The sequence below is a fragment of the Pteronotus mesoamericanus genome, unplaced genomic scaffold, assembly GCF_021234165.1.
Source record: "Pteronotus mesoamericanus isolate MK-2021 breed Mesoamerican mustached bat unplaced genomic scaffold, CSHL_Meso_final scaffold_409, whole genome shotgun sequence".
Lineage (NCBI taxonomy): Eukaryota > Metazoa > Chordata > Mammalia > Chiroptera > Mormoopidae > Pteronotus > Pteronotus mesoamericanus.
The window spans coordinates 239,070-257,605 of record NW_026555316.1 but is presented as its reverse complement, the minus strand read 5'-3'; the positions used below and the strand labels follow the sequence as shown (position 1 = coordinate 257,605).

The 18,536-nt window shown below is 51.8% G+C and overlaps 1 protein-coding gene across 2 annotated transcripts in view; it reads left to right on the top strand.

The window, feature by feature from the left end:
- The window catches only part of GALNT11 (polypeptide N-acetylgalactosaminyltransferase 11), a 34,646-nt gene extending 20,075 nt beyond the window's left edge, over positions 1-14,571 (top strand). For both annotated transcript variants that reach the window (XM_054593470.1, XM_054593469.1), the window contains exons 4-12: positions 486-652; positions 3,050-3,175; positions 5,476-5,725; positions 6,787-6,904; positions 8,000-8,152; positions 10,503-10,721; positions 11,967-12,071; positions 13,605-13,742; positions 13,920-14,571. In XM_054593470.1, coding sequence (XP_054449445.1) covers positions 486-652; positions 3,050-3,175; positions 5,476-5,725; positions 6,787-6,904; positions 8,000-8,152; positions 10,503-10,721; positions 11,967-12,071; positions 13,605-13,742; positions 13,920-14,051 — 1,408 coding nt within the window. In that variant the 3' untranslated portion in view covers positions 14,052-14,571. The remainder of the gene's footprint in view (positions 1-485; positions 653-3,049; positions 3,176-5,475; positions 5,726-6,786; positions 6,905-7,999; positions 8,153-10,502; positions 10,722-11,966; positions 12,072-13,604; positions 13,743-13,919) is intronic.
- Positions 14,572-18,536: the final 3,965 nt, after the last annotated feature.

The window sequence follows — 18,536 nt, the reverse complement described above, 5'->3', positions numbered from 1 at the left end:
CTGGCCCTGGGGGCTCTGCTGCGTGCCTGTTCGGTTCTGTATGTTAGTGGTTTTTTGTTGTTGTCGCATGAAGCCCCCTGACGATGAGCTGCTTACATGGAAGGCCTCCATTATCGTAGTGTGCGCGTGTCTGTTGGGCAAAAAATAAAATGGTCAAACACTAAGCTTTGTATTTTTGTTACTTCCTTTGGAAACCTCAGAGAGGAGAAGCTGAACATCAGCTTACAAGGGCTGCATTAAAAACTGTGAATCACTCTATGTAACCTAAGTACCAAAAAAGAAAAAAAAATCAAAAATTTAAAATGTTGACATGAGAGGGAGAAATTACTACCAAATGGAAAACATGTAAAAAAACCACATTGTTGTCCTGAACGCTTAAACGGTTAGAAGGAAGAGGCTGAACAAGGCAGTGGGTGACGTCTGGTGAATGACGATGACCTGAAACATTGCGCCTTTCCCAGAACCCTTCTCCTCTACCTTTGCAGATGCAAAGCCAAGACGTACCCGGCGGACCTGCCGGCAGCCAGTGTTGTGATTTGTTTCTACAACGAAGCCTTGTCTGCGCTGCTCCGGACCGTGCACAGCGTGCTGGACCGCACGCCCGCCCAGCTGCTCCACGAGGTCATCCTCGTGGACGACGACAGCGACATTGGTAAGGCCGTCCGGCCTCAGCAGCGCCGGCCGCAGCAGCGCAGGCCACGGGCCGCACAGCGGACAGGGAGCCCCGGGCCCGCCGCTGCAGTGGGGCGGCCGCGGACAGATGCCTGTCGATGAGCACGGGGCGATCGTGAAGAAACGGCATTGCCTTTGTACCCAAATTTGGCCCTTGAAATGTTTCCCTTGCCTTATGTTTTTTAAAAGTCTTTATTTTGAGCCATATCTGACAAACTCGTAGCTAACATCTTACTTAATGGGGAAAAGCTGAAAGTGCATTCCTTAAGATCAGAAACAGGACAAGGTTGTCCACTTTTACCACTTTTGTTCAGCATAGTATTAGAAGTCCTAGCCACAGCAGTCAGGCAAGAAAAAGAAATAAAAGGTACCCAAATTGGAAGAGAAGTAGTAAAACTCATTATTTGCAGAACCCTAAAGATTCCACCAAAAACCACTAGACCTGATAAATAAATTCATGAAGTAGCAGGTTACAAAATGAGTATTCAGAATTTGCATTTTTATACAATAATAAACTATTAGAAAGAGAAGTCAGGAAAACACTCCCACTGGGGTTTGTTCCAAGACGGCTGTGGAGTAGGTGAAGGTTACAGTCACCTCCTGCCAGGGCCAGAGTGGAAATAGAGCGAAACTGTCGCATAGTCAGCCTGAGTGACCTGCTGAAGACCGGCTGAGCCGAGGTCTTACAAATGAGGACTTAAAGCAGCAGCCATGTCAAGATTGATAGAAACGGCAGAGACGCGAAAAGGGAAGAGGTTAAGAAGTGCACGTTAGTAGTAACAGAATAGTCACGGGGTGTAAAGCGCAACGTGGGGAATGTAGTCAGTAATATTCTGATGACCGTGCACGGCGGCAGGTGAGCACTTGAAGTATCGGGGACCACTTTCCAAAGTATCGGGTTATCTAACCACTGCGCTATACGCTTGACACTAATCCATAAAAATACTGAATGTGAACTTAAAAAAAAAAAAAAAAGCACATGGTATCTGTTGCTGCGTTTTTGGTGACGTAAAGATAACCAGTTGGTTGCAGTATTCTTACTTTGATTCACCTACACTGTAAAATTTCCCATTAGTCTTTTACCTACATTTTATTCGTGTGCTGGTTTTAAAGAAGTCCCATTTACAATTGTTTCAAAAACAAAAACAAAAAAAACACCACTCATGAATAAACTTAGCCAAGGAGGTAAAAGACCTTAACTTAAAAAATTACAAGATACTGAGGAAGATACAAATAAATGGGAGCATATACGGTGTGCACGGATAGGAAGAATTAACATTGTTAAAACTTCATACTACCCAAAGAAATCTGTAGGTAGATTCAGTGCAATCCCCAAAATTACCAAATACATTGAATACCAAAGACATTGTTCCCAGGACTAGTACCAATAATCCTAAACTGTATATGGAACCACAAAAGACCCTGAATAGCCTCAGCAATCTTGAGAAAGAAGAACAAAGTTGGGGGGCTCATGCTGCCTGATACAAACTGTACTACAAGGCCATAGCAATCAAAACAGTATGGTACTGACATAAAAACAGATACATAGATCAATGGAACAGAGTAGAGAGCACAGAAATAAACCCATATCTATACGGTCAATTTACGACTGGAGGCAAGAATATACAATGGGCTAAAGATAGTTTATTCAACAAGTGTTGTTAATAAAATTGGACAGACATGCAAAAAAAAATTAGACACCTTTTTACACTATATAGAAGAATAAACAAAATAGATTAAATACGTAGGTGTAAAACCTGGAACTGTGAAAACTAGAAGAAAACAGGCAGTAAAACTCGGACATTGATATTAGTAATATTATATCTCTTCGGGCAAGGGCAGCAGAAGAAAAAGTAAACACATGGGACTGCATTGAACTAAAAAGTTTTTGGACAGCAAAGGAAACCATCCTCAAAATGAAAGGACAGCCTCGAAGTGGGAACAGTCATTTGCCCTTGGGAGGTCTCTGCTGCAATTACATAGTTTTCTGCAGGGGCAGCAGCAATTGTTCCTCGGTTATTCTGAAACAGAGTAAGACTTGATCGATTATTTTGAAACAAAAAACATTTACCCCTCATTTCCTTTGTGTTCAAACTGATTTAATGCAGCCAGTGGGATATTCTTTATGCAAAGCATTATGCTAGTTGCTGTCAAAATATAAATAAATGTCTTCTTGGCCAGTATTCCAACTCCTTTCATTTCCTTCCGTTTTTCTTTTCCCCCTTATAGGATAACCCACGATCTTCTTTTAAACTATAACAGTGGATTCTATAATAATTATTTGTGAGATTATTGCAAGTACCAGATACAACTTTAGAGCAGCTATAAAATTCGTGTGTCTCATGGTTTGGATAATTACCAGAGTTTTTATTTTCAGATGATTTGAAAGGACAGCTAGATGAATTTGTCCAAAAACAGCTCCCTGGAAAAATTAAAGTAATAAGAAACCCAAAGCGGGAGGGATTGATTCGAGGAAGAATGATCGGAGCTGCCCACGCAACAGGTAAGGTTTCCCGCCGGTGGGTCGTGGTGCTGAGTGAAGGTGCTGCCCCGGGGAGTGGGGGCGGTTCTGCGGAGGCCTGGGGGGGGGGGCTCCTAAGGGGCGCTGCCGCGGGGCGGCGGGGGCTCGCTCAGCCTGGGGAAGGCCTCTGCCGGCTCCCGGCCCCGCCGCCGCAACACCCAGGCTGCGCGTGGCGGGGCACCCGGGCCCGCTGGGGCCGCCTGCTTACTGCGGACCGCCGCCCCGAGACACGTGTCCGTCTTTTTCACGTAGATTAGGAGGAGGGTCCAAACCAAGATGCAACTGGAGTTTTGTAGTTTTTTAAATACAAAGTTTAAAATACATCCGAACTGTTAGATTTGAATTATGCCAATAATTCTTAAAGCACAAGGCATACCTGGTGACGTGCGCTGCTTTCGTTGGGTAAACAACACTAAAGGTTGACTTAAGCCCTGACTGGGTGGCTCAGTGGGCCGGGGGTCGTCCCACAGACGGAAAGGTCGCCGGCTTGAGTCGCGGTCAGGGCGCGCGTCTGGGTTGCGGCCCGGTGTCCCGTCGGGGTGCGTGCGAGAGGCAGCCGACTGTTGTTTCTCTCCTTCTCTTTCTCCCTCCTTTCCCCTCTCTCAAAAATAAATAAAATCTTTAAAAAAAATTGACGTACATAACTATAAAGGTATTTTCTTTAGAATCCTCTTCCTCCTCCTGATCGCACTGAGAAAGCCCTCGCTGGCGCCGCCTCTGTAAAACCTTTCCAGCCCCCACGTACCCCGGCCCTTTCAAACAGATGGAACGGGTGTCAAATTCAGAACCTTTTGCTGAAAGTGCCTGGTTAGTCTTCAGTTGATTCCACTGTATTTCTTCTTACAGTGAATTCTGTGTAAGACCGGCGATCCTGATTGTCATTTATCATCTTGGTAAAAAAAAATTTCCTTTTACAATAAATTTAAGTTCAATAAATTTGTTTACAGGTGTTAGGTACCGTATGGTGCCGTGTATACTGGGCCCCCGTGTACAATGCGGGCCGTTTTTGTGCATGTTGTACACAGATTATGCCCGTTACTATACTCATGGCATGTAATCATTATACCCCTGTATAACGTGCATCCTTATTTTTCCCTCAATTTAAGCAAAAAGTACGCACTGTACACAGCAAAAATGGTATACCGTGCTGCGCGTACCGCATGAATACAGCGCCCCCACAGGAACGCGGTGTGTTCAGGTGCGGCTGCCAGTTCGCCGCATGACGCAATGTGCGTGGCAGAGAAGGTCAGTGTGGCCCTCGTGGCCGAGTCACACTGCTCGTCCCCCCGTCAGACACGGGGGCCCTTCAGCGACGCGTCCTGCCCGGCGCGGGCTGTTAGGGTCGAGGGGCCGTCGCAGACCAGACGTTCTGACCCCTCCCGACGGAGTGGGAGTGAAGGCTGCTTCGATGGCGTCTTGGTCGTTCCGAGCAGTTAGAAGCGGTGACGCCATCAGACGGCATTATTGTTCTGAGGTTTATCTGTGAAATGGCCCCTGCAGGCTTCACACGCGTGACTGACGGCAACACTGTCATCCCATTTTGATCAACGAGAGCAGGGACAGCGCGGCAAGAACGTCCTCCGCGAGGACAGTGAGCGAGTCCTGTCGCGGGAGGGGAGAGCGCGCAGGGGCGGCTCCGATGTCACCGAGTACAGAAGGCAGGACGTTCAACCCGCACGCCAGTCACGTGTGTGACGTCGGTTAAATCCAGGTTCCTTTGAAAGGATGGGTTTGTAGATTTTCTTAATTCTACAAGTGTTACTTTTTTTCAAGTTAACGAAATGAAGTGAGATTACACACGGTCACATTGAACCCGAGACTGGCTTCCCCAAAACTGGCTTGTTTCTGACAGATCCCAAGGTACAGTTTTGAACAAACACCAGCCGATCATAAAAGAACAAATCCTAAGTGATTACCGGTATCTGAAAAACACAAACTGGCAGTAATACCGCGCTGTCATGGGACAGTGTCAGGTGGCATGATCTTGCCCACCCCACAGCTACCCACAGGTGCTCTCAGTAGTCAGCGCGGCTCCGTCAGCCTGGGGCAGAATTAAGAATAACAGTCGTAAGCCTTGAATTTAGCCTGCAGACGGAGAAGAGTTACTTCTCGTATTTTTGCTAATTGCTTCCGTTCCTTGTAGGCTTAAGAGAAAGGAGGGAAGAAGAACCTAAAAGCGAAGTCCCAACTGCACCCGGCACACAGGGCCGTGGCCGTGCAGGGGGTGCGGGCTGGCGCCCTGAGCCCCAGTGACCGTCCGGCCCTGCCGCTTGTCCCCTCAGGAGAAGTGCTGGTGTTCCTGGACAGCCACTGCGAGGTGAACGTGATGTGGCTGCAGCCCTTGCTGGCGGCCATCCGCGAGGACCGGCGGACGGTCGTGTGCCCGGTGATCGACATCATCAGCGCGGACACGCTGGCCTACAGCTCGTCCCCCGTGGTGCGCGGGGGCTTCAACTGGGGGCTGCACTTCAAGTGGGACCTTGTTCCCCTCTCCGAGCTCGGAGGGCCGGAAGGAGCTACCGCGCCGATAAAGTAAGATTTCTCCTGTGTGTGGGAAAAACTCTCACCAGTCCTACTTCAAAGGGGAAAATTAAAGATAATTCCTCCTTTGCAAGAAGCAGAAGTGTTGGTTTAATTTATTTGTCCATTAAAATTCTGAGGGCTTGCCGAACCTTACGCACTCTGCCCGCCCTAAGGAAAGATTGGTGAGTAAGAAACCGCCCGTGCTCTCACGGGTTTACAGCTTGGCGCTTCCAAAAGGCAGACGGGCAGCCCGCTGAGGGGGGCGGCGCAGGGCTCCTCGGGAGCGCCGTGTCCGTGGTGGTCGCTGTCCCCGGGCGTGGCAGGCGTGAGCCGCCGGGGTCTTAGGGTGGATTCCTCCTGCGGGTTCGAGGCCGCGGCGGTGGTTCTCGCGCAGAGCATCCTGCCTCGCCGGGGCGGGCAGCTTGGGCGCTCACTGCGGCACCGCCTAGCGCAGCGCCTGGGGGCGCGGCGCAGCCCTTGGTCGGCTGCCCGCCTCTCTCTCTCACCAGCAGGATCTCTCAGGCCTGACAGCGCGGGCACGGGGCGCGACAAGCTCTGCCCTTGGCAGCGTCGCGCGTCCGCCGGTCCAGGGCCAGGAGCACCCCCCGCCGAGGCAGCTAAAGGCGCCTCCAGGAGTGAAAGAAACGCGCGCCTGGGGACACAGTCGCCCTGCCTGAGGGCCACTGTCCTCGCCCCTGTCTGAGCCGAGTTCCCAGGGGCCTGTCTGCCTGGTCTCACCATGGCGGGTCCTGGGGTCCGGTTTCTATCCCGGTGGCTCTGATACCACCAGAAATGTCAGGTGTTGTCTGTCAACAGTGGTTGTAATAATAAAAAATAAAGTGCTTTTGGTACTTAGAAAAACAGCCGGCATCTGCCCATTCTCTGGCTGGTCACTGAGGATCTAGAAAACGGGGTGCGTGGTCCGGCCCGCCCCGGTCTGAGGGGAGCTGTTCTGTGGCAGTCCGCCTGGCTCTGGCTGGTGCTGCCCCGAGCTGCCCCGAGCTGCCCCGATCGCCCAGAGCGAGAGCAGCAGAGCCGCCTGCGGTGCTGACAGCCGCCCGCCCTCCTAGGTCCCCCACCATGGCCGGCGGGCTGTTCGCCATGGACAGGGGCTACTTCGACCAGCTGGGCCAGTACGACCGCGGCATGGACATCTGGGGCGGCGAGAACCTGGAGATATCGTTTCGGGTGAGTGGTGTGGTTTTTTTTTTTTGCTTAGTTGTTGGTGTGTACATCCATGATCCTGTATTTCCTGTAAATTCTCTTTGTCTTTATTAAGAAATGGTCGTTAATCCACACTGCTTTGCCATAATCTGTGTTATGGATAATACCCATTCAAACTGTCAGAAGCGTGTAAGAAGCCTTATATTTATTTTATGAGAGTTCAGAAGGGATGGCTGTAGTGAACCGTTTGGTATAAATTCAGACTTAATGTGCATTTAACGTAGCGTTGCTCCTGCTGTGCACGGTTGGGATCCGAGTTCCCTGGCGGCCCCAGGCTGCCTGCGCCACGCTGTCTCCCCGGAGATCACTGGCGGCGCCCCATTGCACTCTCGTATGATGATAGGTCAGCGCCCGTTCCCCGCCCCCCACCTCCCGGTCTGGACGGCAGGACGCACATTCCGACAGCGGCCTGTCCTGTGGCTGTTCGCTCAGTGCTTTTTGTAACTGTATTGACCACAGTACTTTTAAAAGGGAGTCTTTTTCTGACATAATCTTTAGAATCTTAAGTTGAAAGGAATAACATTATTAGCTCAGTCTTAGTTTGTAAATGAGGTCATTGAAACCCACAAAAATTGAAGTAACTCTATAACGTAACTCATAGTCAAAAGTAAAACTTAGAACAGAACTGAGATCTTTTGAATCTTAACCTAGAGTTTTTCTGCATATTTTATAAAAACTTTCTTTACACACATACATATATATGCATTTACACACACAATAAAAAAGAACGTGTAAAACTGAAATTACAGGGCCTGTTGGTAAGCGTTCCTCGTCCCTGAGTCCTAAAGATCAAGCGTCTTGATCTGTTGAAACAGTGCCCGGTAAGCCTGATTTTAGACGCAGGGCAGTAACAGAATATTGTGTTACTCCAGACTTTGAGAGATAATTATAAAAAAAAACACACTTTGACTCTCTTCTTTCTGAATAGTCCCATCTGGTAAGATGGAACGTCTCGCAGAGCCCCACAAATGCCTGTTGCGTGAAGCGGCCCCGTGCTGACTCACAGCCCGGCCTCTGCGCCGCGGGGCGCCGTGTGACACGTGTTTTCCCTCCGACCAGATCTGGATGTGCGGGGGCCAGCTCTTCATCATCCCCTGCTCCAGAGTCGGGCACATTTTCCGAAAAAGGCGGCCGTACGGCTCCCCGGAAGGCCAGGACACCATGACCCACAACTCCCTGCGGCTGGCGCACGTCTGGCTGGACGAGTACAAGGTGGGCCGCGGGGCGAGGCGGCTGCACCCCCTCGCAGGGTCCCGGTGGGGGACGGTGTGCCTCTAGGGTTCTCTCTCTCCTCACGCAGTTTTCACTCTTTTGTTTTGACTCTTCTTTAATTTGCCAAGTGACCAACAGTAAAAGGTGAGAGCCAACACCAGAGTCTGTTTCCGCGGTCCCTCAGCCCCTCCTGCGGCCCCCACAGGACTGGGCTCCTTCCGGAACTTGCGGGGCTTCCCTGTGTCCCCCGTCCCCCGAGCTGCTGCTGGCCGGCGCCGGCGTGTCCCCTCCCGCCTCTCCTGGTTAGATGCAGCCTGCAGGGACGTTTTCTTGGCCGCAGCTTTATTGAGGTTTGAGCCACTAGTCATTCTTCAGAGCGATTGGATTCGTCACCCTCTGAAGCAGCTCCGCTGCCTTCAGCCCCGCCTCCCGCGCCCCGAGGCCCCAGCCCCGAGGCCGCTCCCACCTTTCTCCGTTCAGAACGAGGCGGTCAGGCTCACCCGTATCACACCGCGTGCCCGTTCCCGTTATGGCCAAGACGACAGTCCGTTGTGTGGCAGCGTCGCACCGTCCGTCCTCTCGGGAGCCGGTGGACGTGCGCCTCGTCTCCGCCTCTGCTGGGAAGAGCGCTGCTGTCACCCTTACTTTTCTTAAAGCAGCGTCTGTGGGGCTGATGCCAGCTTTGGGGGCTGCAGAGAGGACGAGGGGAGCGCACTGTCGCTTCTGACTCTGAGGTAGATGTGGGTGGAGGGGCACACGCGGTGTCCCGGGGAGCGGACACGGACCCGCCCTCCTCCCGCCGTGGCACGGAGCTCCCCGAGGCCTGGCCTTGTGCTGCTCGTCCGGGAGCCGCCGCGTCCCCCGCAGCAGCCGCCCTTGGTGCCCGCAGACCAGGGAGGCCCTGGCCGCCCTCCCAGGCCATCGGCCAGCCCGGCTGTCCTCGCGGCCAGGTCCGCAGCAGGTGTGAAATCCCACCATGGGGACACTGCACGGGCGGAGCCGCTGGCAGCAAGCCGCGCCCCGGCTGCCAGCTCATTCAGAAGTTGGAAGAGAAGAACGTCACGGGGCAGTAGTAAAAAAAGTAACCGCCTCTGTTAGGCCTCGGCATGTCCGAGTGTCCTCTGTCAGTGTGCCCAGCAGGGGGGCCAGGGCTGTGGGCCAGGGACAGCGGCTGTTCCCGGGAAGGGCGTGCACACGCGTGTCTGAGTCGTGACCGGACCGGCCCCTTCCCGTGGGACACGTCTCACGTGAGAGTGAATTGCAGCCGTGGCATGTGGGAGTCACGTCTGGGAATTCGGCAGATATTTCCTCACAAACCACAGAGCCTCTCACTTCAAGGAATACAACTGCCCGTACTTACTGCAAGTGGTAAAAGTAAGGCTTTCAGGTGGAAATGAGGGTTTTCGGTTATTTGTGTTCTGCGCCATGAGTTTGGTAGCTTCCCAGCACTTCAGAACTTTTCTGCTGAGCTCGGTAGTGACATTCAGGAGCATAACTTTCTGGATACCGTAAAGTGAAGTTGATTTATTGGGAAGGACTTCACAGACCAGTATTTTCCAAGTGACCAGCACACGAAGATGGAAAAGTCTTGTGGGGGTGAAAGAGCAAGACCGGCCGGACCGGTGGATTTTAACACGAATGCAAAAAGCTCAAAGTGATGACTTCATAACGCACATCGCAGCTAACCTTTACAGTTACTGAGTTTTAATGCAGTATCGAAAAAGGCCAGCCACGATTACCTGAAAGCCACCAAAATGTTTTCACTTGAAACTGCCTGTTTTCGTCACCTTGACGTCGCAGGCTGGCTGCAGGCCGGGGCGCCCAGCCGCTGGCTCGTGTTCAGGCGCGGACGGCGGGCCCTCTTGCGCTCGGTGTCCGCCCCAGACATACCCATATTTCGTTGGTAGGTCATGGGCTTGTTTTTAATGGCTTCAGTGGCCTTAAATTTCTGGAGGTTCGCTCCTGACGTGTACGTGCCAGCAGGTGCACCACACGGAGACAGAGCCGCCTCAGAGCCCTCGGCGAGGCCCGGGGGTTGGGGCCCTGACGCCGCGCCGTCGCGTGTCTGTGGTGTGCGCCGCGGCTCTCAGATGTAACTGAATCTATTTTTACACGCTTTGCCATTTCTGGAATTGAGGTGTGTCTTACCATTTAAGGCCTCTTACCATCGTCGTCAATTAGGGGCCGAATTGTATAAAAACTTTCCATGGACATTTTTTGTCAAAATCAAGAAAACGCTGATGTGAAAAATGTTTTTGCTCATAATCTGTTTTTTCACTGGTTCTTTAACACCTCAGATATAATTGGTGATATCTTTTAACAGAAAACTCATTCTCTTTCTGAAACTCAGGAGCAGTATTTTTCCTTGAGACCGGATCTGAGGACAAGAAGCTACGGGAACATCAGCGAGCGTGTTGAATTGAGGAAGAAGCTGGGCTGTAAATCATTCAAGTGGTACTTGGATAACATCTACCCAGAGATGCAGGTGTCGGGGCCCAACGCCAAAGCCCAGCAGCCCGTCTTCGTCAACCGGGGGCCGAAGCGCCCCAAAGTGCTTCAGCGGGGGCGGGTAAGGAGGCCATCTTGCCGGCGGTCCTTTTACAAGGGGTGCGAAACAGTAAATGACGCCGTACACCTACCAAGTGGTTAATGGCAGACTTCAGCTCGCCTTCCATTGCATCCTCCAGGTGTGAGACCTCAGAGATTGAAACTTCTCTGCTCTTAAGCCCTTCGCCTGCCGCTCTTGGGAGAGTGGGACTTCTCACTTCTCTAAGTAACTTCTTGCTCCCAAGGGGACAGGCAGAAATATGCATGTGAAAGGCAGTGTGAGTGTAAATTCATGGGGCAGAAGAAACGCATCAAATGCGGAAAACAAGAGGGGAGGGGAGGGCAGGGCGGCCGCACAGCGCCGGCCTCGGACCTGCCCGGGCTGCGGAGGCGCAGCTTCGGCGTCGGCACCGGGTGAGGCTCCCACCGGGGCCCTGGGCGGGCGTCCGAGCAGAGCAGAAAACCCACTGAGCAGCCCCATTTGTTCCGATGGTCCCTGCTGTTTCTTACAGAATTTTGTCAGTTTTATAATCACACTTAAATCTTTGGGGTCTAGCCCAAGATCCATACCTTTTTCTGGAACCGTGTCTTAGCATTTGCTTTCTGGGGGCTGTGCAGGCGCCGTGACCCTGCCCAGCCTGCTGTGCAGCACACGGGCTCCGCCCTCGGGCGTCTTGCCCGACACCCCCGCGGGGCGGCTGGCCAGGAGCCCGGACCCCCCGCCCCCCCGCCGCTGGCTGTCTGGAGATGACCCCCACTGAAGTCAGCCCTCCACAGCGTCAGCCCTCACTGTTACGATTCTTGCCTCGCACAGCAGCTCCCAGGGCAGAAAGCTGCCCTTCTGCAGACGCCAGGCGCTCTGCTGCTTTTACGTCTCAGCTTTTGGATTCTCGCGGTGTTTATAATGTGTCCACCCCCAGTTTAGCGTGTATATTGCATTTAACTAGGTCGTGGTTGCCTTGTGCCTTCTGTCCTTCCCTCCCCAATGCCCCGCTCAGTGCAGCGGTGACGGTTTGATTTCCCTCCCCTGGGGATTAGTAACCTGTGTCTTCAGGTGGAATTCCCGCTTGGCCTTGCCTGTGCCTTTGTCAGAGTCGCCTGCAGCCTGGAACGGTGCTGCAGTGCCCTGCAGCTAGAAAGTAGGGAGAAAAAGCTTTGTGTGACCTTCGCAGTTGAAACTTTTAGCAAGTATTCTGCTTCAGCCCAGCCTGTCTCGTGCTGGCCTGTCCCCAAGGCCGGGTGTCACGAGCGGCCTCTTCCTTCGCAGCTCTATCACCTGCAGACCAGCAAGTGCCTGGTGGCCCAGGGCCGGCCGAGCCAGAAGGGGGGCCTCGTGGCGCTGAAGGCCTGCGACTACAGCGACCCCAACCAGGTGAGCTGTGCCACGCTCACGGCCGCTTGGGGGGTGGGGGCGGGGGTGGGGGCAGGCGTTCCTGGCGAGGGCGGGGCAGGCGTCCTGGTTTCGGGTGACTCCCGTCCTGGCAGCGTTGTGTGTGTTCAGAGCTGCGTGGAGCAGCTGAGTGCTGCGTGGACCTGCGAGCCGCGGCGAAGGCAGCGCGCTCCCCGCGCCCGCCCCGGCTGCCGTCAGCTTGCTCCCCAGATCGAAGGGTCTGGTGCCGACGACAGTTCACTCATTTTGCTGTTTTAGAGCCCACACGTGAGTGGGATCATTAGGCGGAGGTGCACCCTGCCCCGCCCCCCACCCCGCGCACGCGCTCAACACGGCGGCCTCCGGTCCGTCTCGGCCGTGGCGCCCCGCGCCGAGCCGCGTCCTCTGTAAGCGCGCACCCCTCGCCCGCCCGCCTGCCGAGGGGCACCAGGCTGCCGGAGGCCGCAGGTGACGGGCGAGGCCGTGTTTTCGTTTCCTTTGGTTCAGTGCCCCGGGGTGGGATTGCTGGGTCGTGGTTTCAGTTTTCTGAGGAAATGCAGTACTGCCTTCGACAGCAGCTGCACCAATTTACAGTCCCACCGACGTGCGCGAGGGTCCCCTCACTCCGCGCCCGCTCCAGCGCTGGTCGGTGTATTGGTGACGGCCATTCTGATGGGTGAGCGGGTGCCTTGCTGTGGTTTTAATCTGCATGTCCCTGAGGATTAGTGGTGGTGACCGTGTGTATGTCCTCTCGGGGGAGGTCTACGCAGGTCCTCTGCCCATTTATTTAAAAGATTTTATATATTTATTTTGAGAGGCGGGGAAGGGAGGGAAAGAAACGTCAGTCGGTTGCCTCTTGCGTGTCCCCAGCTGAGGGCCTGGCCCACAGTCCAGGCCTGCGCCCTGACTGGGGATCGAACCGGCGGCGTTTTGGTTCGAAGGCTGGTGCTCAATCCACGGAGCCCCACCAGCCAGGGCATGTGCCCATTTGTAGGTTGGGTTGTTTTGGGGATTTTTTTGATGTTAAGTTGTATGAGTTCTTTATATTTTTTGGATATTAACCCTGTCAGATGTGTCACTTGCAAATATCTCCTCCCATTCAGTAAATTGTCTTCTCATTTTGTTTCCTTTGTGGTTCAGAAGCTTTATTAGCCCATTGTAGTCCCATGTGTTTATTTCTTCATTTGTTTCCCTTGCCCAAGGAGATGCATCCGTGTTACAGTTTTCACATTATAGGTGTTTTATCTCTAGGCATTTTATTTTTTTTAATGTAGTTATGAGTGGGATTATTTTCTTAATTTTCTTCTGAGCATTCATTATTGGTATGTAGAAGCACAATAGATTTCTGTATATTGATTCTGTATCCCGCAACCTAAGTCGTTTAATAGAGTCTTTAGGGTTTTCTATGTATAATATCATGCCATCTACAAATAATGAGTTTTACGTCTTCCTTTCCCATTTGGATGCCCTTTATTTCTTTGTCTTCTGACTGCTGTGGGTAGGACTTTGGTCTCGATCTTCCACTTTCTTCCTTAGGTCTGGATTTATAATGAAGAGCATGAACTGATCTTAAGTAACCTCCTCTGCCTGGACATGTCAGAAACGCGGTCGTCAGACCCACCACGACTCATGAAGTGCCACGGGTCGGGGGGGTCCCAGCAGTGGACCTTTGGGGTGAGGAGCGGCCTGGGGAGGGGAGGCGGGCGGACGCTCACCCCCGCCCCCTGCAGGAGGGGTCCTGAGCCGGCGGCAGCCCGGACGGGACCTCGAACGTCGCACGGTGTCTGGGTCACTGTAGCTTCCTTGCTGCTCCCAACAGTGTTGTAAGTTACCTCTTTTTTATTTTTTCAGAAGAATAATCGGCTGTACCAGGTGTCGGTCGGACAGTGCCTGAAAGCAGTTGACCCCCTGAGTCGCAAAGGCTTCGTTGCCATGGCGATCTGTGACGGCTCCTCCTCCCAGCAGTGGCACTTGGAAGGTTAAGGCGGACCCCGTGCTGGGACTGCCCCTCGGGGGGACTGCCCCTCGGGGGGACTGCCCGGGGAGAGGGGCCACCGGGAGGCAGCGGCAGCGACACCGACACCGTGGGAGTGAGACGCCGGGACCGCAGGAGGGGAGGCCTAGGGCGGGGTCCTTTCAAGGCGGCTGTTAGGGAATTTCTCACTTATGGTAGAAAACCAACAGTTTTAACATAAAGAGGCAGGTTTATTAGAAAGACAAAACCCAGGAAATGCCAGGTCTGTTCAAATTAATTTATGCTTCTTTTAATTCCCTTTCATAATGGATGGAATGGTGTTCGATTGGGACTTGTCATAATTTCCCTTCTTAGAAGACTTCACAGCAGACGGTTAATTTTAAACAGAGTCCATGTTACTTTTAACTTCAGAAGGAATCATTTATAGGGTCATATTTAAGAGGCAGTCGACTATTATAAATTATTTTGATTAATTATGGTACTATCTACATTTAAAATAAAGGATCTCTTTAATTACTTACTATCCTCTTGTGGTGGTGCCTCAGGTCTGAGCCGTCCTGGGTGTGAGGTGTGGTGACGCGGGGACCCGACTGCCGCTCGGGAGCAGCTCTAGCGGCGGGGACATGTGCAGTGGTTTAGCGCGAATCATGAATTTGAGGCTGAAGGCACGTGAATTTGGGTGCTTTATACTAAAGCTGACTGCGCGACACGTAGGCAGGGTCGTTACATAGGTCATTGGGCATAGAGGTCGAAATTTCTATACAACACACACGTACACACAGAGATCTCAATTAGATACGCTCACACACACTCACCCACCCCCCAACACCTCAGTTAGAGATACAAATTTGGGAGTCATCTGTGTGTATAAAATGCCCAAAACACAAAACGAGTTATTTTCACTCATAGGGCCTCTGAGAGGCCCAGTTGTGGGCATTTCTCAGTTCCTGTGTCTTTTACCCACAAAGCAGTTGAAGCATCTTATTAGGAACATGTTGGAGAAAAACCTCTCTCTATCCCAAAATTTATATCAGTCATTCAGCTTCAAAGACCTGATGGTACCTAATAGAAAACACAACGCAGCAAGCTGGTAGATTTAAACTAAACAAAATGAGTGAATGCCCCAGTCAGGAGGCAGAGGTGGTGAGACTGGGTAAAAATGCAAGACCCAACTATACGCTGCCTTCAAGAAACTCATTTTAAATAGGACACAAGTAAGTGAAGCAGACGGGAAAATACGCGTGCGTTAAGCACTAACCGCGAGCCGTGGAGCAGCTGCATTGATGCCAAAGGGGATCCCACTGCTGGGGAGACGGTCTCGGGACCACGGGGCGGGCGGGCGGTTGTCACTGGGAGGAAACGAACTACCCGCCACCAGGACTGCTCTGTCGGAGCTTCCGGAAGAGACCTCACCTGCGATGGTAAGAGAGTTCACCGGCCTCTCAATAGCGAGAGAAAGCACAGTCATTAGGGGAAGAAAACTCAAAACAACAGTGCGAACCAACTTGACACAGTTAACGTGATGGAACACCCCACCCGACTAGAACACATCTCTCCTCCCCCAGTGCAGGGAGCCAGCCGTTCACGGAGGGAGTGTGTTCTGGGATATTAAACAAGTTTCAGTTTGTACAGATTCAGCTCATGAAACTTCTATTAGAAATCAGTAACAATAATAAAGCCACCTGAAAACCTACCAGTAATGCCTTTCTAACACTTGTGGGTCAAAGAAGAAATCAGAAGGCTACTTTGAACTGACTGCAAATGAAACCGTAACATCAAAGATTGGAGGACGCAGCTAACCCAGTACTTAGAAAATTTGTAGCACCAAACTCCTGTATCAGAAAGGATTGAAAGTATCAAAATCAGTGAGTGAGGCTTTTTACCTGAAGAAAAAAAAAGAGCAAAGAAGCAGAAGAAATATTAAACATCAGAACCGAAACAAATGAAAAGGAATCAATGGAACCAAAAACTGGATGAATATCAAAACCGGTAAGACCTCTAGTAAAAAAAAGACACAAATTCAACATCAGTAAAGAGAATGGCAGCCTTCTGCGAGAATCTACAGATGATAAAAAGGATTAGAAGCAATAGGAATTTTCACTCATCGCTGGTTGGGATGCAAAAATGGTACAGCCATGTTGGCGCAAATTTTTTGTTTTTTAAGTTTATAGAGAGGAGAAGGGAGGGAGAAAGCGAGAGAAACATCAATGTGTGGTTGCCTCCTGCACGGCCCCTACGGGGGACCTGGCCTGCAACCCAGGCCTGTGCCCTGACTGGGAATCAAACCAGTGACCCTTCGGTTCGCAGGCCGGTGCTCAGTCCAACGAACCATACCAGCCAGGGCTGGTGGAATTCCTTAGAAAACTAAATGTACAGTCTAACAAAACCAGCCTTATTGTATGATCCAACAGTCAAGCTTCTTGGTATTTACTGAAAGGAGCTGAAAACTTCATGCCCATACAAAAACCTTATTTATAGCAGCTTTATTAATAATTGCCAAAAATTGGGAGCAGCCAAGGAGACGCCCTTCAGGGAGTGAGTGGACAAGCTGTGGTCCATCCAGACAGGGGGACAGTATGCAGTGTTCAAAAGAACAGGTACCAAGGCACACAAAGACGTAGAGGAGCCCTGAACGCAGGTTACTCAGTGAAAGGAGCCACCCTGGAAGCCTGCTACTGGGTGGGGCCCGCTGGACGACATTCCAGAAAAGGCACAGCCCAGGAGCCAGCAGCGGCGTTTGCTGAGGCGGAGGGCGAGCGGCCAGTGCGCCGAGGGCCAGAACCCGCGGGACGCACAGGACCCAGAGTAGAGCCTGGTGCGACCTGCGCTTGGGAGGACAGGGATGTGCCAGCGTCGGTTCATCAGAGGGAACCAGGCACCGGTGACGCAGGTGCTGCGGGCGGGGCGGGGCGGTAGTGTGTGTACGTACGTACGTACCACCCGTGACGCTGTGCGCCCGAAGCTGCTTTACAAAAGGAACAAAAGGATACGGGATCACGAAGACCAACTTTATGCCAATACATGAAATGGACAGATTCCTTGAAAGAAACAAATTCCCCAACTTCTCTGAAAAAACAGGTAACTGAAACTTGTAGTTTAAAAACCTTCCCACATAGGCCACTCGGCCCAGATGGTTTCACTGGTGAATTCTGTCGAACAATGGAGGAAAAAAACTATACCCATAACACACAAGTTTCTTCTGGAAAACCGAGAGGTTTTGGCATTATGAGCAATTTTAAAAGCAAGACACCAGAAAACTACCGACCAATAGCCATCACGAACACAGAAGCAAGTTCCCTTATAAAACGCGAGCAAACCAATACCAGCAACACGCGAAAGGCGTGCAGTGAGGCGAAAGAGGGCTTGACGCCGGGAACAAGAAGGCGCTTCACGGTCGCAGGACCAGTCCCTGTGGTCAGTCTCCTGTGATACGGTACCGGAGAAGAGGCTTACGATCTTGCAGGAAAAAACCTTTGATAAAATCCAATACCCACCTATGGTAAAACTTAGCAAACGAGGATGGAAGAGAGATCCTTCCCTTCCATCTCAGCCTGAGACGACAGTGGTCTCATAAAGCAAGGAGAGGCCGGGTCAGGGACACGGTGCGCGCCTGCGCTCGCCGCTGCCGCCAGCACCGGGGGCGATGGCCTTCGCCAAGGCTGCAGGTGGGCGGCGCGTGCACATCGTGGGGGAAGAAGGAAAATTGTATTTGAAAACTGAAGTCAAGTGTGTAGAAAATCCTAGGGAGTTTTAAAAAGACACTACTAAATATCTAGTAAGAGAATTTATCAGGACCACAAAATAATAGGTCAGTATAAAACTGAATTGTACTTTTTAAAAAACATCCTCTGCAACCCCTCCACTGCCTTTAGGGACAGAGAAAGGTAGAGAGAGAAACATGGATGTTGACAAGAAAGCACTGACTGGCTGCCTCCCATGTGTGCCCAGAACGGGACTGAACCCACAACCTTCTGCTGAGGGGGTGATGCTCCAACCAGCAGAGCCCACCGGCCAGGGCTGAACTGTACTTTGATACGGTAGCGACAAGCAGGTCAAAAGTGAAAATAATGGTGTTGTCATTGCAATATACAATAGCATCAGACACAGGATCAACAAAACGTACAAGTCCTCGCTGAGAGGAAATAAGACCCCAACAAACTGAAAGCTGCATCGCACGGGTTAGGATACTCGGTTGTAAGGACGGGAATTTTCCACCTTTGACCTACAGATCTAATGCTGCCCCATCAAAATCCCAGTCGGCTTTTTGTAGTTGCCATCTAGCTTTTAAATTTACATGAAAATGCATGTAAGTAAGTGGCCAAAAATAATTTTGCAGAGTAAGAAAGTCAGAGGACTTGCACAAACTCAAGACTGACCGTGATGAAGGCTGACGGTAAGGAGCGAATTGGCGGAGCAGACGGCCCCACCCGCGCGGCCGCGGTGCCCAGCGGAGGAGCCCACAGGGCTTCTGGGCGGGGGCTGGTCCGAGCTGT